The sequence below is a fragment of the Colobus angolensis genome, unplaced genomic scaffold, assembly GCF_000951035.1.
Source record: "Colobus angolensis palliatus isolate OR3802 unplaced genomic scaffold, Cang.pa_1.0 Scaffold267, whole genome shotgun sequence".
In the NCBI taxonomy this organism is placed as follows: domain Eukaryota; kingdom Metazoa; phylum Chordata; class Mammalia; order Primates; family Cercopithecidae; genus Colobus; species Colobus angolensis.
Window position 1 is genome coordinate 387,302 of NW_012115899.1, and position 23,971 is coordinate 411,272.

Below are 23,971 nucleotides of genomic sequence, written 5' to 3' on the forward strand. Positions count from 1 at the left end.
CTTGCTTTGTTGCCCCAGCTGGTCTCAAACTCCTTGCCTCAAGTGATCTTCCCACCTCAGCCTCCCAAAGTGCTGGGATTATAGGCATGAGCCACTGCACCTGGCCTTGTTATGATTTTAAAGTGTGCTCACACTGAATATTCAGTGAAAATAAAGAATTACTATTATTTTTTGAATATTATGGTTGTATTATGTTTTAAAACAAATATATTTTTAAGAGAAATATGCCAAAAATTTTTACAGATACAATAGTGTGGTGCTGGAATGTGCGTGAAAATAATCCGGGGAGCGGGGAGTTGGTGCGGGTGAAACAAGATTGGCCCTGAGTTAATAATTACCGAAGCTGAGTGACAGGTACATGGAGGGGTCCTCATGGTATTTTTTTTTCTGTATACATGTTTGAAAACATCTACAGTAAAACTTTTTTTTGAAAGTGTGCTGATAGTCCTGGTGAGATTTTGATTTCTGTAATGAGATAAAATTTGATTCTATTCTTCTGTTCTGTCAGTAAATATGTGTATCAGTTTTTTATGGTTTGGTTTGTTTGTTTGGAGACAGTGTCTCATTCTGTTGCCCGAGCTGGAATGCAGTGGCATGATCTCGGCTCACTACAGCTTCAACTTCTCAGACTCAAGCAATCCTTCGGCCCCAGCCTCCCAAGTAGATGAGATTATAGGCGTGTGCCACCATGTCTGGCTACTTTATTGTATTTCTTATAGAGATGGGGTTTCACCATGTTACCCAAGCTGATCTCAAACTCCTGACCCCAAGTGATGCTCCCGCCTCGGCCTCCCAAAGTGCTGGGATTACAGGCGTGAGCCACCGCACCAGGCCTATATCGCTTTATTCATGAAGCTGTCTCTTGCCCTAAGTTGTGATTTTTAACTTGATTCTTTTCTCTCCAGAAGTAGGCAATAAATTTAATTTTAACTTTTTTTTTCAATTATGATTCTTGTTTGCATCTAGCAAAAGAGTGTATTGAGAAGAGTCTTCTGTTACTAAAATTTCTGCCTACGGGTGTACGTTCAAAAGAAAGCTGTGACAAGTTGGAGACTGCCGACGAAACCAATCATCTCCAGCCACTCGACAAGCGCCAGAGGACAAGCTCTGTGGTGGAAGAGCATTTCCAAGCCTCCGTATCTCCGACTGAGGCAGCACCCCCTGCCACAGGAGACCGGAGTCCTGGCCTGGACACCCAGCCAAAGCTGCCGTCCAGTAGTGGCCTTCCTGCTGCAGACGTGTCCCCTGCCACAGCTGAAGAGCCCTTGTCACCTTCCACACCCACCCGGCGGCCTCCCTTCACCCGAGGGCGGCTCCGGCTGCTCTCCTTTCGATCCATGGAGGAGGCCAGACTGGTGCCCACAGTGAAAGAGAAATACCCTGTGCTGAAGGACGTCATGGACTTCATTAAGGATCAGTCGCTCTCGCACAGGAGGTAAGCCAGTTGTCACCTTCCCGGCACTTTCTCTTTTTAAGCCGTAGGTACCCAGTCTAGTCAGAGGCTTGAAATGTGAAAAATGAGCAAATAATATTTAGGGTAGATCAAGACTTGTTTTAGAATATTCAGGAAAATTTTTGATGGTTTTTTTTTTTCTTTAAAGAAGTAATTTTTGGGTGGGCACAGTGGTTCATGCCTATAATCTCAGCAGTTTGGGAGGCTAAAGTGGGAGGATCACTTGGGGTCAAGAGTTTAAGACCAACCTGGGCAGCATAGTGAGAACCCCCTCTCTACAAAAAAATTTTTTTTTAAATTAGCTGAGGCTGGGTGCAGTGGCTCACACCTGTAATCCCAGCATTTTGGGAGGCTGAGGCAGGCGGATCACCTGAGGTCAGGAGTTCGAGACCCGCTTGGTCAACATGGTGAAACCCCATGTCTACTAAAAAGACAAAAATTGGCTGGGCGTAGTGGTGGACGCCTATAATCCCAGCTACTCGGGAGGCTGAGGCAGGAGAATTGCTCGAACTTGGAAGGTGGAGGTTGCAGTGAGCCGAGATCACACCACTGTACTCCAGCCTGGGTGACAGAGCAAGACTCTGTCTCAAAAAAAAAAAAAAAAAAAATTACCTGAGTGTGGTGGCACATGCCCATAGTCCCAGCTACCTGGGAAGCTGAGGCAGGAGGATCACTTGAGCCAGGTAGGTTGAGGCTACAGTAAGCCAAGATTATGCCACTTAACTCCAGCCTGGGTGATAGAGCAAGACTGTCTCAAATAAAAAAAAAAAAAAAGATATTTTTTTCATGTAAGATTTATACATTATACTATTTATAAAGTATATCTCAAGAATGTACCATTAGAATTTTAAAAGGAAGCATTTTTTGGGTAGCTGCCACTTCCAAGTTTGTCTTATTTTAACCCAGGGAGAAATCTGGATTTGGTATTTTCTAGAGAGACGGCCTCCCTATGTTACCCAGGCTGGTCTTGAATGCCTGGGCTCAAGGAATGTTTCTGCATCAGAGGGTTATAGGCATGAGCCACCACACCCAGCCAGGATTTGATATTTTCCAGCAAAATTATTTGTTCGTAGGCCTACATCTCTGGAAGTATTGCATATTTAAGTTAGTGAGGAATTTCCTGTCCTAAGAATTAAGGCTTTGTCTCTGTGAAAAGTGAAAATATCAATGTTCCTTTTTAATTAATTAAGTTAAATAATGGGGTATCGGACTTCTGGACTGTTCGCATGAACTGATTTGTAGTGCTGCTGAGTGATGACTTAAAAATAATAAAGAGGTATTGGTACTCCTCCTACATGGTGTTGCTACTACCTCACAGTAGTATTTCCTCTTTGATATATGGCGTCAGGGCTTTGGCGGGGATATTTTCCTTCTGCCCCAGCTCAAGAGTTTTCTGGGTGTTCCTGACTTGCGTTGTGTCTCCAGTGTTGTGAAGGTCCTTTCCCTGAGGAAAGCCCAGGCCCAGAGCATCCTGGACGTCCTGAGGATAACTCAGTACTGTGCAGAATCCCTTGGGCAGCCCCACTGCTTCCATCCACCTTTCATACTTTTCCTGTTGGAGCTTCTGACCTGCCAGAAAGATTTTACCAAGTAAGTACAAAGGACAGGTCCACAAGGAAAACAGCAAAGATCATTGTAAATAAATCCTGATTGTCTTCTCGAATTAATAACTGCGTCATTTCTATGTAGGATACAAATGTACACTTTTGGTTAATTCATTCTCTCATTCCAAGGAAAGATGAGTTATATCCTTTTAATATGTAACGGCTGGGAACATGTTTATTCCTCCTGGTGAGTTGATCAGCTTTACTTTACCAGATGGTGAGAATTGCATTCCTCATGTACTCATGCATCATTTGGCTCCTGGAAGCTGTGAGCTAAATATAAGGCTTACAGAAATGATATTAATCTGAGTACCTCAAAAGGTGGTTCTTAAGATTAACTCAATAAATATCTTTCAAGTGTCTAGTGTGCTAGCATGTCTTCTGGGTGTTAGTTATGCAGCAGTAGAAAAGGCAGATTTTGTATTGAGAGAGAGACAATAAAAAATAACTAAATGAAAAAATGCCAGATAGTGATACTGTTATGTGGTGATTAATACAGTGACCTAGTTTGGATGGTCAGGGAAGGCAGGCTGAGGAGATGAAAGCCAAGAGGTGAATGACCAGCTAAGATCAGAGGGAAGAGCCTTGAAGGCAGAAGGAACAGTGCAAAGGCTCCAGAGTGGGGAGTTAGTTCAAGGAACAGAGAGAAAACGATTGTGGCTGAGTGACGGGGAAAATGAGATGGGATAAGGTCAGAAAGGCAGGACCCTTATCACCATAAAGTATTTCAATTTTATACCGAGTTGTAGTTGGGAAACCACTGGAGATTTTTAAGCCCAGGAGGATGACGCTTTATTTTATATTTACAAAAGGTGCCCGTGGCTACTGTGTGAAAAGGAGTGGAAATAAGAAAAGCAGTTAGGAGTCTGTGGCAGTAGTCCAGGCAACAGATGATGGTGGTTTGACCCAGAGAGTAGTACTGGAGATGGGGAGGAAAGGATGAGATTCAGAATATATTTTAGAAGTAGAATTGTCAGGACTTATGGACGGATAAGATGGAGAGGGTAAATGAAGGAAAGGAATCATGGGAAATTCCTAGGATTTGGGAGTGAGTAACTGGTGGATGGTGACGCATTTTACTGAGGGAAAGAGTATGGAAGAAACAGATTGGGGTGAAAATCAGAGGTTTTGTTTTGGCCATGTTAAGCTGGAAATGCTTTTTTGTAAAGATATCAAGTAAAGATATTGAGAAAACAGAGGTCAGAGTCTAAAGTTGAAGAAGTCGGGACTAGGGATAGAATTGGATGCTGTTGGTATGTAGATGGCATTTAGAGCCATAGATCTCCTAGAAAGAGTGCAAAGATAGACAAGAAGGGGCCTAGGATTGAGCCTTAGGGGCACTTTTTTTTACTTAAAAGTCAAGCAGAGGAAGGAGTGTCAGCTAAGGAGATCAAGAAGCAGTGGCCAGTCAGGTAGATCAAAAACCAGGGGGTGCGTTGTCCCAAAAGTGAAGAGAAGAATGCATCTGAAGAGAGAAGAATGTCAGGTGAGTGCCCTTTCTGGAAAAAAAAAAAAAAAAAGATAAGAATGATCAGTTGTGTTAAATGCTGATGTGAGAGTTCAAAAGAGATAAAAACACACTGGATTTGGCAGCAGTCTAACTGGAGCCATTGGCCAAAAGGCCAGGGAGAATGAGGGTGATAAAATGGAGAGAGAGACTACAGACATTTAGTTTAAGAAATTTGGCCTCAAAGGGAGCAGAGAAATGGGGAAGTTTTTGGAAGGCGATGTGGGGTCAACTGAGGGTTTTAAAGAGATATAAGAGGACTTCTGTATGTTGGTGGGAATGAGTCAGTGATAAGGAAAGCTTAATGCAGGAAGAGAGGGGATAATTTGCAGTAGCAGTTGCGTAAGTTGAGAGATTGGCCTTTGATTGAACCGGGGAGGCTCTGTCTGTAGTAGCGGGGGAAACAGGACACACAGTGTCCGCATGTGGCTGGTAGATATTTGGTGGTGCAAAGGTAAGGGAATTCCTATGTGATTGTTACTTTTCTTTATCAAGATACCTAAGTTTCTCTTCTAAAAAAAATGTAAGGATAGTCATTAGAGAGAATGGAAGGATGAGAAGGAGGTAGCAGTGGCATAAGGAGAAGCAGGAAGGGTTTTTTGGTGGGGGTAGTGGGTTGAGTTTTTTCGTTTTGTTTTTTTGTTTGTTTTTTTGTGTGTGTGTTTTGAGACAAGAGTCTTGCTGTGTTGCCCAGGCTGTAGTGCAGTGACACCATCTTGGCTCACTGCAGCCTCTGCCTCCCAGGTTCAAGTGATCCTCGTGCCTTGGCCTCCTAAGTGTGTGTCACCATGCCCAGCTAATTTTTGTATTTTTACTAGACACTGGTTTTCCCCCGTTATAGCCAGGCTGGTCTTGAACTCCTGACCTCAATTGATCCTCCCAGCACAGCCTCCCGAAGTGATGGGATTACAGGTGTGAGCTACCATGCCCGGCCTATGGGAAGGTTTTAGATAGAATGAAAATTGAGAAAGCCCGTCTACTGAATTGCCTGACAATTTTGAGTACTTGTTTGATCGTTACAGTTGCAAATTTAAAGTCATACTAGTCAGCTTGGTTGTGTAGTGTTTCCTCCACGATATTCAGCTGTTTTAATAAAGGTACAAGATTTCTCAGGCAGGTACATGGGGGAAGGAAGGAACACAGGAGTTGGTGTTTGCTAAGGTATGATTAGGGGCCATGGAATCTAAACTGAGAAGGGAGCAGAGAGAAAGCATGGCGGGAGTAGTAGATGGTGAACATGAGGCAGCATCCTGGGCTGCCGCCCATCGGTATTGAAGAAAGGGCTGCTGTTGGAGTCCTACCTGGGTGAGCAGGAAATCTGGGGTCAGAGTAGGGTGCTCTGGCGTCAGTATATCAGAGATGGTGTCAGCATGTGATAGCAAGGTCCAGGAAATGACCATCAAACTGGGATGGCTAAGGGCGTGGAAGAGAAGATCATTGGAGATGAAGATGGCAGAGAATTGAGGGAAAAAGGAATGGAGACATCATTTTCATGGATGTTGAAGTCACCAAGATGGCCAGGATCATGGTAGAAAAGACAGTGAGGTTGGTGCCAGAGTCATCAATGAAGGGAGGCGGAGGGGTGAGCATGATTGTGTGGAGAGGATCAAATGAGGTAATTTGTGAAAAATACTGAACACAGTATCTGACATCCAGGTAGTGGTGGGAGGGGTGGGTTTATATTCACAGAGAAGATAAATAATCTCATCTCCATGCTTCTGGGTGACTCTTGACCCAGTCAAATGGATTCACTCGCTGCTCTGTGCTTTACCTTCTATAGGTATTATATTTGTATTTACTTCGGTGCCTGTGCCACTTTGTTCAGCTTACTGCCACTTGCTCTTTTTCATGTAAGAAATCATGATTATTATTAAGAAAGGGATGTTCTGGCAATTAAGTGAATCAGTGATTTCCTCTGTTTCTAGTTATTTTGGACACTTGGAAGGCTGTGGTGCTGATCTACACAAAGAAATTCGAGACACTTACTATCAACTTGTTCTGTTTTTGGTCAAAGCAGTTAAAGGATTTAGTAGCCTAAATGACAGGTACTGGATACCTTTATCATTTCTAGAGAAAAAAATGTGTTGTTTTCTGGTTATAAAGGAAACATACGTTCAGTGTCAAAAATACCAAAAAGTACAAAGAACAAAATAAAAATAACCTCTAATGTTACCATCTAGAGAGCTAATCACTAATATTAACTTATTCATATATTTTTTTCCAGTCCTTTTTCTGTCTGGTGTGTATATTTGCTTTTTAAGGGATGAGTCTGGGTTTTTCTAAGAATTTATAGCCTATTATTTTCTGTTTTGGTATATTAGGGGTTTTTTTGTTTGTTTTGAGACAGGGCCTCATGCTGTCACCCAGGCTAGAGTGCAGTGACTCCGTCGTGGCTCCCTGCAGCCTGGACCTCCCAGGCTCAATCGATCCACCCACCTCAGCTTCCTGAGCAGCTTCCTGGGACTACAGGCGCATGCCACCCTGCCCGGCTAATTTTCTTTACGTTTTGTAGAAATGGGATTTTTGCCATGTTGCTCAGGCCGGCCTTGAGCTCCTGGGCTCAAGCAGTCTGCCTGCCTCAGCTTCCCAAAGTGCTGGAATTACAGGCATGATCCACCATGCCCAGCCAGTCTATTATGTATTATGTGCAGTTTGAAAACTGGAGTATAAAGCCATTTCCCAGTCCTCTTAGTAAATGGTTTAGACATAAGCCTTAAATGAAAGGATTCTTCTGTACATCTAAACCGCATCACCTTGGCTAATTTGGAACTGGCCCTGATCTTGCAGTTTGTCAGGAGCTAATTTTTACTTCTCAGTTCTTTACCATAAGACACTGCTGTGGTGGTCCTGGCAGGGCGGAAACCTTACCTTACAGCTTTCAGAGTTCTTTTGCTTAAGCTTTGAAGACTGTTTGTGTGGAGTGTGAGGAATTTGAAAGGAACCCAAACCAGCAATGTGAAATTCCCTTCTGCTTTCAATTGCAAACCAGGTCATCTACTTGAATTGCTTCTGTTGCCTCTGTTGGTAATAGGCAGCTCTGCTAACGGTCACTTTCATGGCCCCTTTAGGTCCTTGCTGCCTGCCTTATCCTGTGTTCAGACAGCCCTGCTTCATCTTTTGGATATGGGCTGGGAACCCAGTGATCTCGCCTTCTTTGTTGATATTCAGTTACCAGATCTCCTCATGAAAATGTCACAGGAAAATATAAGTGTCCATGACAGTGTGATCAGGTAAGAGCATGGTCCTGCGCTCTGCCGTTCCTAATGTAGGTTATGAAACGCAAGGATCATAGTGGGGGTCGCTAAGAGCACAGACTGCGGAGCTAGACTGTCTGTGTCATTTCCTGGCTTTGCCACATCCTAGCCGAGTGGCCTTGCGCAGTCATATAATCCCTCTGTGCCTCAGTTTCCTCATCTTCAGAGCTGGAGATACCAATGGTGCTGCCTCCGAGGCTTGCTGTGATGAACACCTGAGTTATATATTTCTGCGTTTAGAACAGCATCTGGCGTGCAGTAGAGCTGTGTACATCGGTGGTGGTGGTCTCGTGAGCTCCAAGGCCGAGAATCCTCTGCATTTTGGTGATCTTAGTATAGCTTGTTGAATTGGGAAATCCTTTTCCATAATTTTTGTTACATGTATGTGTGATGTTAGCCACTCTTAACTTCTTGCACATTATAAGGACCTAAGTTAGAAAAAAATCGTGTATGAAGGTTTCTTTTTCCTTCAGTTTGACCAGTATCTCTCCCCTCTACTCAAGTTCACTTCCCTGTTTGCAGCCGTTCATGTGTAGAAAAGAAAGAGAAGGGGAGAGGGAATGTGCTAAGAGGAGAGAACTGGGAGGAAGTAAATGAATGAGTCAACACTGGGACAGTTTCCACTCTCTCAGGAGAGCTGTTCCAAGGGAAAAGGGGACAGAATTAGAGCTGTCTCTTTAGTTCACGAACCTCAGCTGTTGCTTCACTGTTACAGCTCTGTTGGCAGAGACGGGGGGCAGCACTGGGGGGCATCAGCTTGCGGTTCTTGGCTGTGGGCCTGCTTGCGGTTTCTCGCTTCGTCTCCTTGTATGCCACGGTCCTCAGGGAAGGAAGCACGCCCTTTACAGCAAGCGCTTATAGCACCTAGCCCAAAGCTTGAGTATAGGCCTAAAACCATTTTGTTGGAATGCATGAATGAATGAATGTGTATTTATAGCTTGGTAAATATTTTGTATTTGCTGTCAAGCAAATCTCTTTCTGTTTAAAGTTCTGGTTGTTAAAACAAGCTATAAACCGAAATTATGGAAATTTATAATTTTGCATCCAAAAAGAGCTTATAAGATTATCTCCCTGAAGCTGTTTATTTGAAATGAGGAAACTGTCTATGGCCATACCACCCTGAATGCGCCTGATCGCGTCTGAAATGGGGAAACTGAGGACCAGAGCTGAGTCACTTGTCAAGGTCTCACAGTAGCTGGTGGTAGAGCTGAAGTCACGGTGTCTCCTGATTCCCTTCTCATACTGATTCCACCAGGATATGCTGAGCGTGTCTAAATCAGACTTTAAAACAACAACAACAACAAAACCTAACTTTATTTGGCCCTAGTGCCTGGCACATAGTAGGTTCACCATAAATGATTGTCCAGTGGAATTATGCCATGTGGTACAGCCTGCAAACTCTTAATTACTCATCCCTTACAGTCTACTCTGGAAAGGGCTTTTCCTTCTTTCTTGGCATGTATCTACCAAATATTTGACAAATCCAGGGGCTTTGAAAAGCAGTTGACCTTTCCCTCTCAGAAGCTGAAAAATGCCCAATATTATAGACCCATAGATACAGAGTCTGCTAACCAGTACTTTCCTTGGTGATTGGGAGAAGCATGCTTTTCTCTCTTTATGTTCTTTCAGCCAATGGAGTGAAGAAGATGAGCTTGCTGATGCCAAGCAGAATTCAGAATGGATGGATGAGTGTCAGGATGGCATGTTTGAGGCCTGGTATGAAAAAATAGCCCAGGAAGATCCAGAGAAGCAGAGGAAAGTAAGACCTCTCAACTAGAGTACTCTGAAGTGATTTGCTAGGAGTTGGGAGAGGAGAGTTTGCCTGGGGGGGTGCTGGCAGGCTCTTGCCTGATAGGGCTGCAGGTGGCATTCAATACCCTAGCGAAGGGGTCCCCGACCGCTGAATGCAGCTGAATGCAGGCTGTGAGCAGCGGGCAAGCAAGGGAGGCTGAGCTCCGCCTCCTGGCAGATCAGCTACGGCATTGGATTTTCACGGGAGCAGGAGCCCACAATAAACTGCACATGCGAGGGATCTAGTTTGTGCACGAGGGATCTAGTTTGTGCGCTCCTTATGAGAATCTAATGCCTGATGATCTGAGGTGAACAGTTTCATCCCGAAACCATCCCTCACCTGGTCCTGTACAGAAATTGTCTTTCATGAAACTGGTTCCTGGTGCCATAGAGGGGAACCACTGCCCTAGCATCTGGTGTTTAACCTTTAACCTGAGGGGCTGTAAATCCTGATTTGACCACACTCAGAGTGGCTGCCTGCCAGAGAACTAGACTCATTGGAAAATTGACTCTTAAAGCTGATGTACAATAGGAGGTGCCAATTTACTAATTTACAGTGAGAAGTAGAATTGCTGGAGGGCCTGAGCTCTAGTGTCCTTGGGGCAGCACATTCTCTTCCTGTAGACAAGCAGCGTGGGAAGCCACATTTCCATCAGAAGGCTGCCTGGTGAGCATGGGAGCAGCCGTATATATGGAGAGGGCATCAGAGCTGCATGATTCAGATGTGCGAAGGCACAGGCTCAGATAGCCCACTCTGTCCATCTCCACGTCAGGTGTGACATCCATCACTACCACATGTGCCAAGCATCTGCTGCCTCAGATTCATTCATTTTCTAAGTATCGAGTGCCTACTATGTGCCAACCACTTTGTTCACATAGCACCACGGTGGTGCTTGGATGGAGCTTGCCAAGTGGGCCTTTGTGGCTTTTTCTGTCTCATATGTTAATACCTTTTGGGAGTCATTCTGTAGTTCTAAGGTGACTTGGCATATTTGCTCTGGTCTACTGTATGGTGCCTTACTGATTTCGATCATTTCCAGGCCCTAAAGAGAAACAATACCGTAGTCCAAGTACTTTCCAGTAAAGCAATTTGTTTGCTCATGAAACAGTACCCAGACTATCCCTGCAGAAAGTTTGCCTCTAAGTGCCAGGGACAATACTCCTTTTGTAGTATCTGTGAACACTACCATTGTCTAATCAAGTACCCAAGCCAGAAACTTTCTTCCCTTTTTCTGATCCCCATATCCAGTCAGTCACCAAGGTTTCCACCTTCTGCCTCAACACCTCAAATCTGCGCACCTTCACCGTTCCGCTTACTACTCAATCCCAGCCCTTACGATGTGCCATGGGGTTCCTTTCACGCTTTGGTCATGGTCAGTCTCCCTGAATCCAGGCTTGCCTCCTTTGATCCAGTCTTTCCTCAGCTTCCAGAAGAACCATTAGAGCACTCCAGTCCGGTCACATTACTCTTCTATTTAAAAACAGTCTGTAACTCCTGAGACTAACATTGAAAGGCGCTTTGTGATTCAACCTTTCTCTCTTCATCTGACTATTCCCCTGTGTACTATATTCTACACACTGAGTCATGCCAAGTTCATAAACCCATCTCTGGTGCCCTTTTCACTCTCTGATTTGCTATTCCTGTCTGACATATCCACCTCCCTTATCCCCACCCAGCTAGTACCTGTTTGTCCTTCGGGTCTCAGCTGAGGAATTATCTCCTTCAGAAAACCCACTGGTAGCCATAGTCCTCTGTTCTCTAAGCCTCCTGAATTTTCCTGTGAAAGCGCTGGTCATACTAAATGGTCATCACTTCCTTGACAGAATTCCCAGCTAGACACTGAGGAGCTTATTCATCATCAAATCCTAGCACCCAGTACAATGCCTGGAACATCTTCAGTACCTATTGAATGGAGGAATTGATGAGTGAATTGTGGCCACCTTAGAAAATCTATCAGTTAATTGTATTTGTTTTGGCCTTACAGATGCACATGTTTATTGCTCGCTACTGTGACCTGTTGAATGTGGACATCTCTTGTGATGGGTGTGATGAGATTGCCCCCTGGCATCGATACCGGTGTCTGCAGTGCAGCGACATGGATCTCTGCAAAACTTGCTTCCTAGGTAAGTTTCATGAACTGAGTATGCCGTATCCAAAGGTAATAGTCATTTCTAATTTCTATGATCTTGTCATTTTTAAAAACTCTCAGTGTACTAAATAAAAATACTGCCCAGTGGTGTCTTCTCTGATTTCCTGGTGAACATGAGCCTTATCTCCTCAACCAGACGAAAAGCTCCACAGCCCTAATAATCTGTCATCCTTCCTCCTTCTATCATGCTCGGTGTAGCCACTTAATAAACGCTTGGGACCAATGTATGTATGTTCAATGGAGTTTTCTGGAAATAGTGTTTGCTTCGGAATCATGCAGTGTTTACATGTAGCAAAATACACACATGCACACACACACACACACACACAAGCAAGCTTCAAAAATCCTCTCATACACTTGACTTGTAGGTGCTGAGGTAAAACAGATCCACAGGAACGCACACCTGAGTGGCCTTTTTGTGCATGGCCCAGCGGTAAAAGACACAGCCCTTGCCTTGGAACCATCTACAGTCCAGCAGGAAGACTGGACAGATCCACAGAATGTCTATTCCAGTACAAGAATGTGTGTGCTGAGTTATAAATGAGGGTACAGATTGTTTCTAGAGAAGTTTAGAAGCAGTAGCAGCATTGCTGCAGGGAAGGCTTGTGAAGGAGGTGGAATGAGAATTGGTCTTTGAAGAAAGTTAGAACTGGATGATGTGTAGGAAACGTTGAGGATGGTGTCACCATCAAGGACATAGCAAACCCTGGGACAGGAGTGTCTGTAGTGAGTTTAGATGGACATGCTGAAGTGTTTGCCCACCTAAGTGTTGGATTAAGACAAGTGGGCCCTGATTGTGGGACCCCAAGATACTAGGCTAAGGAGTTTGAATAGTCTAGAGACAGCAGGGAAGGGTTTTTTGGTTTTTGTTTGTTTTTGTTTTTGTTTTTGTTTTGAGACGGAGTCTCCTTCTGTCACCCAGGCTGGAGTGTGGTGATGAGATCTTGGCTCACTGCAAGCTCCGCCTCCCGGGTTCACGCCATTCTCCTGCCTCAGCCTCCCGAGTAGCTGGGACTACAGGCACCCACTGCCACGCCCGGCTAATTTGTTTGTATTTTTTAGTGGAGATGGAGTTTCACCGTGTTAGCCAGGATGGTCTCGATCTCCTGACCTCGTGATATGCCCACCTTGGCCTCCTGAAGTGCTGGGATTACAGGCGTGAGCCACCGCGCCTGGCCTAGGGGAAGGTTTTTGAAGTCAGTATTATTAATAACATGATAAGAGCTGTGCTAGAGGAAGGTGGTTCTATCTGTGTTAAGAGTCTCCTTTAGGAAATCAGTCACAATATTCACATGGGCATGGGAGCCTGGACTGGGTTTGTGGCAGTGGGAATGAACAGAAGTGGGCCAGGCGCGAGGAGCATTCTGCAGGGTCCATGACAGAGCTTAGAGTGAGAAGGCCCCAAGGACCTTAGTGTGAGAAGACCAGTGCAGTCCATCTCTTTCATGACTGTTGTTCTCTCACGCACTGGGTCTGGGTCTGGGTCTGGTTTTTTTGTTTTTTTTTTTTCTTCTTCTTCTTCGAGACAAGGTCTCACTCTGTCACTCAGGCTAGAGTGCAGTGGTGCCATCTCAGCTCACTGCAACTTCCGCCTCCTGGGTTCAAGTGATGTTCCTGCTTCAGCCTCCCAAGTAGCTGGGAGTACAGTTGCCTACCACCACACGTGGCTAATTTTTGTGTTTTTAGTGGAGATGAGGTTTTACCATATTGCACAGGCTGGTCTTGAACTCTTAGACTCAAGTGATCCGCCTGCCTCAGCCTCCCAAAGTGCTGGGATTACAGGCGTGAGCCACAATGCCTGGCCCTTTATTTATTTATTTAGGAAGGCTGTTTTCATCTGTAATTCTGGAGTGAAAAAAGAAGAGCAAATATCCTGACCAGTCCCCAGTGCTTGTTAACAGGAATACATCAACAGAGCCTTGCTCTTTGTTAGTGGAGGGGTCATAGAAGACAGCTCACAAATTAACGTGTGGACTTGCTTCCACCAAACAGCAGTCCTGATAATACATTTGATCTCACTGTACCATTGCTGAGAAATTCTGTGCCAAGAATCTCACTCGTATGCCTCGAGCCACCCAGGCAGAGCACCCTGTCTCCAGAGAATGCCTGTGGGCCCTGTATCCCTGAGCAGTCACTTGGGAGCAGCCCTGGCTGCTGGGATTGGTTTGGGTTTGGAAACCAGCCGGTCTAGGAGCCCTCTGCCTTATCTGCTCACGCTGCTTTGTTTCTCCCCAGGTGGGGTGAAGCCTGAGGGCCACGGAGACGACCATGAAATGGTCAACATGGAGTTCACCTGTGACCACTGCCAGGGTTTGATCATAGGCCGGAGGATGAATTGCAATGTTTGCGATGACTTTGATCTTTGCTATGGATGCTATGCAGCAAAGAAGTACTCCTACGGGTATGTCTCAAATGACCGTCACCACGAAGCCTTTTCTTTACATGTTCCTTCACTTGAAAAGGGACTTCTTTCTTTTTATAGAAAAACTTTTTAATTAAAAATTTAAACATAACCAAAAGTAAAGAGACTAACACAGTGAACCTTCATGTACCCATTACCCAGATTCAGCAGTTAGGAAGATTTTGTAATGTGTGCTTAGTTTATTCCTTTTTTTTCTATGTTAAAGTATTTTAAAGCCAATTCCAGGACCGGGTGTGGTGGCTCACACCTGTAATCCCAGCACTTTGAGAGGCTGAGGCGGGCACATCACTTGAGGTCAGGAGTTCGAGATCAGCCTGCCCAACATGGAGAAACCCCATTTTTACTAAAAATACAAAAATTAGCTGGGTGTGGTGGCGGACACCTGTAATCCCAGCTACTTGGGAGGCTGAGGCATGAGAATCGCTTGGACCTGGGAGTCAGAGGTTGCAGTGAGCTGAGATTGCGCCACTGCACTCCAGCCTGGGCGACAGAGCGAGACTCCATCTCAAATAAATAAATAAATAGGGCAAATTCCAGGCCTTAAATTATTTCCTTCCTACATACTTTATACCCCCTTTTAAAAATTATGGGTTTTTTTCACATTACCAAAATGCTATTACCACACCTTCCAAAATCACAATAAACAATTCTTCCTTAGCCCAATTTCCACAGACAATCTCTGGGGATTGTGAAACCCTGAAAGGTATGTCCTGTGTTTGTGTTTCTTCATTTTTCTGGGGAGAGGGCCCACACCTTTCTTTACATTTTCAGTAACCGCATCCTAGAGGTGACTAATGCCCAGTTGCGACCACATGCTCCCCTGAGGCCCTGTGCTCCTGTTTGGAGCCTCATAAGCTTTTGAAGGCTTGTAAGATTTAAATGTGTCTTGCCTTTGCAGCCATTTGCCTACCCACAGCATCACGGCCCACCCAATGGTAACCATTCGGATCAGTGACCGGCAGAGGCTCATCCAGCCATATATCCATAACTACTCCTGGCTGCTCTTTGCTGCCCTGGCTCTCTATAGCGCCCACCTGACCAGTGCAGAGGATGTGGATGGGGAGAAGCTGGACCCCCAGACCCGCAGCAGTGCCACCACCTTGCGGAGCCAGTGCATGCAGCTCGTCGGGGACTGTCTGATGAAGGCTCACCAGGGAAAAGGTGACTTCCCCATGCCCAGAAACCAAAACCAGCCCTCAGTTGCTGGTGAAAAAAAGCCTTGGCAGATGTAAAATACTAAGCTTAGTTTACAGGTGACAAAATCCAGTTTTCCACTAACGGTGCTTACCCTGGTTTGGAACTTAATTTTAAGTTCCCTGATGGATTTTAGAGAAATGTTGGCATTGAAGTAACATTTATTTTCTCTGAAACTAATACTAATGAATACCTCAAACTAATTTTAAATAATAATAAAACTGTTTATATCTGTGGATGCAATCTAATATTTGAATCTATCAAACTTTACTGAAAGAATCCAGACTTTTTAACCTGGAGTGTGAGTCTGCTTCCACACAACTGTATTCTAGGTAGGAGCCGTTTTATGAGTAAAATAGTTCAGCAATATATTGACATGAATCTGACTTGACTAAGGAGTGGTGGGAAGAAAACAAGTTGAAAATTAAACCTTGGAGACATCTAAGTTCCTTCAGATAATGGCATCCCCATTTGAGTCAACGTTAGGGAACCAGACCTGTGTTAGAAAGCAGATGGGTTGGCCCGGCACGGTGGCTCAAGCCTGTAATCCCAGCACTTTGGGAGGCCGAGACGGGCGGATCACGAGGTCAGGAGATCAAGACCATCCTGGCTAACACGGTGAAACCCCGTCTCTACTAAAAAAAAAAATACAAAAAAACTAGCCGGGCGAGGTGGCAGGCGCCTGTAGTCCCAGCTACTGGGAGGCTGAGGCAGGAGAATGGCGTAAACCCGGGAGGCGGAGCTTGCAGTGAGCTGAGATCCGGCCACTGCACTCCAGCCCAGGCGACAGAGCGAGACTCCGTCTCCAAAAAAAAAGAAAGCAGATGGGTTATGCCAGCACCTTAGAGCAATTCCCTTACCCATTTGCCAGTGGGAATTCAGCAGTCTGGTTGTGTGGGGCGACTATAAAAGTATAATGTTGGTAATTTTCTAAATAGACAATCCTGTTATATGTTTTTTCTTCTGTTAATAAAGTGCAGGTATCCCTTGCTATTCCGCCTCTCACTATCTGAGATGAGGAGCTGAGTAGATTTAGATAGCGAGGGATGTTCATGTTGAGTACTCTAGGATTTGGTTTGTGCAGAACTCATTTATCTATTTCTATATAATGACAAAGTAACTATGGCACTTGCTGAAAATAACTCTCATTATAAAACTTTTAACCATTCTCTTACTTGCTTCCCATATAGGTCTTAAAGCTCTAGCTCTGCTTGGTATATTGCCAGATGGTGACTCTACCCCAGAAGATCAGGCCCTACCAGTCACTGCGCCCACCCAAGCATCAGAGGAGCAGCTAGAGAAGAAAACCGTGCAGGGTGCTGAGCTGTCAGAAGCAGGCAATGTAAATGATGATTCTCTACTATACAGAATTACAGGTTGAACTCTAGAGAGAGCCATGCACTCAGTGTAGCATAGCAGAGAGGTTAAGAGCACAGACTCCTAACCCAGACTGCTGGATTCAGATGCCTGCTCCAGCAAACCTTGGGCGTGTTATTATCATCTCTTCAGTGTTTGTTTTCTTTTCCTTTTTTTTTTTCTGAGACAGGGTCTCACTCTGTCTCCCAGGCTGGAGTGCAGTGGCATGATCTCAGCTCACTGCAGCCTTGACCTCCCCAGGCTGAAGCGGTCCTCCCACCTCATCCTTCTGAGTACCTGGGGCCACAGGCATATGCCACCATGCCTGGCTAATTTTTGTATTTTTTGTAGAGTCAGGGTTTGGCCATGTTGCCCAGGGTGGTCTTGAACTCCTGGGCTCAAGTGATCTGCCATCCACATTTTTCCCAAAGTGATGGGATTACCCTGTCTCTAGTAAAAATACAACAACAACAACAAAATTAGCTGGGCTGGTGTCATGTGCCTGTAGTCCCAGCTACTCGGGAGGCAGGGATTCGCTTGAACCCAGGAGGCGGAGGTTGCAGTGAGCCGAGATGGCGCCACTACACTGCAGCCTGGGCAGCAGAACAAGACTCTGTCTCAAAAAAAAAAAAAAAGAAAGAAATTCATTTCTAGCCCATGGTGTGTACTGTATCTGTGTAGCTATATTTATATTCAGTCAACAGTTAGGTGTTACTGAATGCTTACTGTTTACCAGGTAGACACAGTAATTTACACATAGTTGCATAAACAGAAAAGCCTTTTTGGATCCAGGTATAACCGGTGATAACCTAAAGATTGTTTTATGGGGCCTGGCGTGGTGGCTCAAGCCTGTAATCCCAGCACTTTGGGAGGCCGAGACGGGTGGATCACGAGGTCACGAGATCGAGACCATCCTGGCTAACACGGTGAAACCCCGTCTCTACTAAAAAAATACAAAAAAAACTAGCCGGGCGAGGTGGCGGGCGCCTGTAGTCCCAGCTACTCGGAGGCTGAGGCAGGAGAATGGCATGAACCCGGGAGGTGGAGCTTGCAGTGAGCTGAGATCCGGCCACTGCACTCCAGCCTGGGCGACACAGCAAGACTCCGTCTCAAAAAAAAAAAAAAAAAGATTGTTTTATGGAAGAGCACCCCGTTGTTTCTATGATGCTGCCTCCAGAGCTTGAGTTTCTGCTGAAAAGGCCCTTGACTGCCACAGGGGTCACTGATGTTGCTGTCCTCTGTCTGTCAGGTTGCTAGTTCAAGGATTCCTCCATCTGGTGGTTGTAGCTCACCAGTATCCTGTTGTCATGTGGAGGAATACAAAAGCAAAACAGGCCAGCAGAAACATGAACGTTTTTATTATTTCCATTCAGTCAGAGAGTCAGTAGAAGACAGGCCACATAATCATCAAGCCTGTCTCTCAACTGTCCACATTTTTTCTATGAAACCCCTTCTGTAGGCGGCACTTGAACCACCCATGGATTATGATGGGAACAAAGAGAACATTTTTAGGAGAAATGGGATTAATCAGCAGTCCTCACCTTTGAGCCTGGGAATATTTGTATCTTCTCGTGAGCTCTCAGCATCTTTTTTTTTTTTTTTTTTTTTTTTTAGCTCTCAGCATCTTACAACTAACCTGCCACCCATAAGCACCGTGTTTCCCCGTTTATATTTTTATTAATATCAGAATGGACTCACAGGGTTTTTTATGTTTTCTTTTATTCAGTGGATTAAAATCTGTTACTTTTCTTGTTTTTTTTTTTTGAGTCAGGGTCTCAATCTGTTGCCCAGGCAGTGGTGTGATGGTATGATGTTGGCTCACTGCAGCCTCTGCCTCCTGGGCTCTAATGATCCTCCCACCTCAGCCTCCTGAGTAGCTGGGATTACAGGTGCCCGCCACCATGCCCAGCTAATTTTTTATGTTTTTAGTAGAGACGGAGTTTCACCATGTTAGCCAGGATGGTCTCGATCTCCTGACCTCATGAGCTGCCCGTCTCAGCCTCCCAAAGTGCTGGGATTACAGGCGTGAGCCACTGTGCCCGGCCATTTTTCTTATTTGTTTTTTTGTTGTTGTTGTTTTTGTTTTTTTTTGAGACAGGGTGTCACTCTGTTGCCCAGGCTGGAGTGCAGTGGTGTGATCTCGGATCACTGCAACCTCCGCCTCCTGGGCTCCCAACGATCCTCCCGCCTCAGCCTCTCAAGTAACTGGGACTGCAGGTGCCCACCACCACGCCAGCTAATTTTTGTAGTTTTTGTAGGGATGGGGTTTTGCCGCGTTACCCACCTGGTCTCCAACTCCTGGACTCAAGCAGTCCGTCTGCATTAGCCTCCCAAAGTGCTAGGATTACAGGCCCAACCCATTATTTATTTCGATGCTCAAATTGTCCCATGTTTGGGCAGTGGAAACTGCCCCTCCCTGGCTTTTGTGTTCTTTTGATATGTTGCCATTATTTTTTGAACACTTCCTTAATTTTTAATAGAGAAAGATGTTTCGGGCTCGTTTTAGGCCTTCCCTGCCTCGGGATTGAAATGGGAGTTTTTCCAAAGAGGTCCCAGGGCATTGTTTTTATTCTTGAACCATTCCCACCTTTTGGGTCCTCTTCCCACCAGCAGCCAGGTGTAGCCAGGATATCCTGCCTCTGGCTCAGCATTTTAGTCTTCTAGTAAGGCCACAAGCAATTTCCAGCACTGTCCCCGCAACTGAACCTGAGTGTTGCCACTACAGTGGCCATAAGGACCATATCCCACTGGGGCTTCTAGGACAGATCACTGTTTTTCAACTCTCACTTGCTTCTAAGCAACCCCAGGGCCCTGGTAAGGGTATGTACCCTTTCTCCCTCCAGTGACTAGAGATACCTCTTGTTTTGAACAACTGGGAAACCAACCTTAGCCAGAGGCGTTATCCAAAAGATTCTGTCTACAGTGTCCTGTGATAACAGGAAAAAAGATAAGTCATTTGCCAGAACTTCAGAATTATATTGTCTTCACAAGTGACACATGGTACAGGGAGTATCGTATCAGGTCTTTTCAGAGGGTACATTTAACAAAGCAAGTAGCTCTCCCAGTTTCATTCCTCTCTTTAGGACAGTTTTATAGTCATATTTTTCTCAGCAAGAGGTTGAAGGTAGGATTGATGTTGAGGTTACATATGCAGAGAGGGGAGGATGAGTTAGGTACCCCTGGGAGACAGCATGCCTCCTCCTGAATGTTTGGTGTTGCATAACACTCCACCTTTGGCCCAAAGAGTGAAAGTCACGTTTGGGCTTCTCCGACATGAAGCTGGGGTGCCTCCACCATGCACCGAAGACTCCTCATGTAGCCACAGTTCCGCACATAAGCCTGTGTAACAATAGGGAAAGGCACCCTGAGGGTCCCGGAGTGCAGCCAATCACGGGTCCCGGAGTGCAGCCAATCACTGGGGGGATGCTGAGTGACTGCTCAGGAAATACAGCTGACGACTGTCACCTTGCCCATCCAGGCAGCTCACCGCTAGACTCCTGATTCCAGAAAAGTTTCCCACCTCCAGGGAGGGCCCGTTTAACAAGTCTCATTGCCAAAATGGGATTCTCAAAAGGGCACCAAAGGTGTGTTTATTCTGTTTTTTAAAATAAAGAGGCTGGGCACGGTGGCTCATGCCTGTAATCCCAGCCCTTTGGGAGGCCGAGGTGGGGGGATCACAAGGTCAGGAGATCGAGACCATCCTGGCTAAAACGGTGAAACCTCGTCTCTACTAAAAATACAAAAAATTAGCTGGGTGTGATGGCGGCGCCTGTAGTCCCAGCTACTCGAAAGGCTGAGGCAGGAGAATGGCGTGAACCCAGGAGGCGGAGCTTGCAGTGACCCGAGATGGCGCCACTATACTCCAGCCTGGGTGACAGAGCGAGTCTCCATCTCAAACAAAATGAAAAAGAGCTAGGAAAGAATGCTAAAACCTGGTAGAGAGGGTGTGAGTAGTTAGGTTTAGGAGTAGCATCCGGTTTTGTTTGATCGAGTGACATGTGTGGTTGGCTTTCTGTACACCTTCCATGTTAATCAACAAAGGCAAATTCTATATAAAACGAGAGGAAATATACACAACCCACAGCTCTGTCCCACAGCCACAGAACGCCAGTTTCCACAGCAGTAAAATAGCTTCATCTACGGCAGTGAAAACAATGTTGTATTTCTAGGCTATAGAATTGATGTAGTCTTCATCATATTAAAGATAATGTTAGATATCAAGAATTTTCTAGTTCTCTAAATAAAGATTTGTTTGGTTTTCATACTGAAGAAAACGAAGTACATTAACGATAGTCACAGAGTGTACTGAAGGGAAGTCACAACTTTTTGTACTTACAGAGTCAAAAGAAAAAGAAAGAATTTCACAGCTTTGTCTTTTTCCTCAGGAAACAACTTTCCACACTTAGTTTCTGAAAGCGAAATAGAATGTATGAGAGGTTTTTAATAGAGCTGTTTCTTATAGGACTGCAGGCTCTGACAGAGGGACATTTGGAAGATGGGGGATGCAATGCAATGGTTACTATCTTATTTTTATTGAGACAGAGTCTTGCTGTGTCACCCAGGCTGCAGTGCAGTCGGCGCAATCTCGGCTCACTACAACCTCCTCCTCCTGGGTTGAAGTGATTCTCCTGCCTTAGCCTCCCGAGTAGTTGGGACTACAGGCGCGTGCCACCATGCCCAGCTAATTTTTGTATTTTTAGTAGAGATGGGGTTTTGCCATGTTGGCCAGGCTGGTCTTGAACTCCTGACTTAAAAGGATCTGCCTGCCTTGGCCTCCCAAAGTGCTGAAATTACAGGCATAAGCCATCATGCCTGGCCCAATGGTTACTGTCTTAATTAGAATATAGATTTATCATAAGAAATGAGCGTCATAGGCCAAGCGTGGTAGCTCACGCCTGTAATCCCAGCACTTTAAGAGGACAAAGTGGGCAGATAATAACGTCAAGAGATTGAAACTATCCTGGCCAACATGGTGAAACCCCGTCTCTACTAAAAATACAAAAATTAGCTGGGCTTGGTGGCATGCGCCTGTAGCTCCAGCTACTTGGGAGGCTAAGGCAGGAGGATCGCTTGAACCTGGAAGGTGGAGGTTGTAGTGAGCCGAGATCACGCCACACACTCTAGTCTGGTGATAGAACGAGACTCTTAACTCAGAAAAAAAAACACGAAAAAAGAAATGAGTGGCATTTTCTAACGGCATTCAAAAGTTTTTTAGTCTATGAAGACTGGCTAATGAAAAAGTTATCATAATCATGGAGCAAACTCTGTTACAAGAAACCTTAATTCCTTTACACTTTTGTTTTTTTTAGGGAAAGAGAGCTGTTCATGAGGAAGTCAGACCCATAGATTTCAAGCAGAGAAATAAGGCAGATAAAGGTGTATCATTAACAAAGGGTCCTTCATGCCAGACCCAGATTTCAGATTCACCTGCAGATGCTAGCACACCTACAGGACTTCCAGGTAATGACTCTTTGACCATTATCTTGATCTCTTTCATCTTAAAATGCACATATACCCATCCCTGAGCTGTTTGTGGCACACAGCTTGACATTGGCTAGACGCCAGGGTGCATGGTTTCTCAGTTCTGTTCAGATGGTGCTGATGACACTTCGAACGTCATCTTTCTTCACTTTGACTGCTTTCCTACCTTATTTATTTCCTGTATTTACTAAGTGCCTTCTATATGCCAAGCACTGTGCTAGACCTTGGGGATGAAACAGGGACCGAATCAGACAGACAGACACGTGATTCCTGCCCTCATGGAGCTCACAGTCTAGGAGGGCTTAAGACAAAGGTGCAAGTAACTGTAATTCGAGGCGGAATGAGGTGTAAGTGGGTGTTAACAGTGATTGATGTCTCTCTGAGGCAGACTGTATCCTCATAAAGCTTTACAGGGGGAGAGATCTAGGGGACCTTGAATGTGCTAGGATCTGCAGTGGGGATGGGCATTCGGAGAAGAAAGAACAATGTAAGCAAAGGCCCCAAAGTGGAGAAGTCCCTCTTGGCAGGTGTGTAGGGATGGAGTGGAACACTAGAGGATGATAAAGGAGAGATGCTGCCAGAGGATAGCGGCAGCAAGGTCAGAGCTGGCTTAGGAGGATTGAGGAGCATGCTGTGGGCTCAGGAGACCGGAGGCAAGTCCCAGCCTCCTCCTTATGGTGGCCCGGGAGTACAGGATCTTCCCCACCTTCCTGCTCTGTGATGGCGGGGTGAGCACCTGGCATTCTGCCCTCTCTGTCTGATGCTCATCTATGCAGTGTGTATAATTCTGAGTTCCAGAAAACAGTCTGACACTCCACATCAGTCCACATCACCAAAATTCACCAGTCTAAGTCCCCTGAGGATCAGCATCCTGTTCCATAGGCAGTTTATTCATTCGTCAAGTACCTACCATGCTCCAGAAACATCTCTAGGTGCTTGAGATGCATCACTGAAAGAAACAAAAATCTGAAGGAAGGCAGACAGTAAACAATAAATGTAAATTGGCCGGGCGCGGTGGCTCAAGCCTGTAATCCCAGCACTTTGGGAGGCCGAGACGGGCGGATCACGAGGTCAGGAGATCGAGACCATCCTGGCTAACACGGTGAAACCCTGTCTCTACTAAAAATACAAAAGCTAGCCGGGCGAGGTGGCGGGCGCCTGTAGTCCCAGCTACTCGGGAGGCTGAGGCAGGAGAATGGCGTGAACCGTGAGGAAGAGACAGCAAAGAGCCGAGAACACGTCCCAGCACTCCTGCCGGGGTGCAGGAGCAAAACCCTGTTAAAAAAAAAAAAAAAAAAAAACAATAAATGTAAATTATGTGAAATGTGAAAAGGTGAACTGTGAGCACAGCAGAGCAGGCTCGGGGAAATGGGGAGGGCGGGGTTGAGAGAGCTGGGGGAGGACAGGCTTTCTTTTAAACAGGGCTCAGGCAGGCCTCCTGGAGAGGGAAACAGCTGAGTGTAGACATGCCCAGCCATAGGCTTTTAAAATCCCAGCTTTAGGCCAGGTGCAGTGGCTCACGCCTGTAATCCCAGCACTTTGCGAGGCTGAGGTGGGTGGATCACTTGAGGTCAAGAGTTCAAGACCAGCCTGGCCAACATGGTGAAATCCTGTCTCTACTAGAAATACAAAAATTAGCTGGGCAAGGTGGCACACGCCTGTAATCCCAGCTACTCGGGAGGCTGAGGTAGGAGAATGGCTTGAACCCGGAGGTGGAGGTTGCAGTGAGCTGAGATCAAACCATTGCACTCCAGCCTGG

General features: G+C 45.6%; 1 protein-coding gene across 1 annotated transcript in view; it reads left to right on the forward strand.

Moving 5' to 3' along the window:
* ZZEF1 (zinc finger, ZZ-type with EF-hand domain 1) overlaps positions 1-23,971 on the forward strand; it is a 159,662-nt gene that overhangs the window by 94,087 nt on the left and 41,604 nt on the right. Inside the window, exons 30-39 of the mRNA XM_011947504.1 lie at positions 967-1,435; positions 2,879-3,043; positions 6,490-6,609; positions 7,633-7,794; positions 9,448-9,577; positions 11,595-11,733; positions 13,995-14,160; positions 15,080-15,342; positions 16,566-16,717; positions 22,041-22,191. Coding sequence (XP_011802894.1) covers positions 967-1,435; positions 2,879-3,043; positions 6,490-6,609; positions 7,633-7,794; positions 9,448-9,577; positions 11,595-11,733; positions 13,995-14,160; positions 15,080-15,342; positions 16,566-16,717; positions 22,041-22,191 — 1,917 coding nt within the window. The remainder of the gene's footprint in view (positions 1-966; positions 1,436-2,878; positions 3,044-6,489; positions 6,610-7,632; positions 7,795-9,447; positions 9,578-11,594; positions 11,734-13,994; positions 14,161-15,079; positions 15,343-16,565; positions 16,718-22,040; positions 22,192-23,971) is intronic.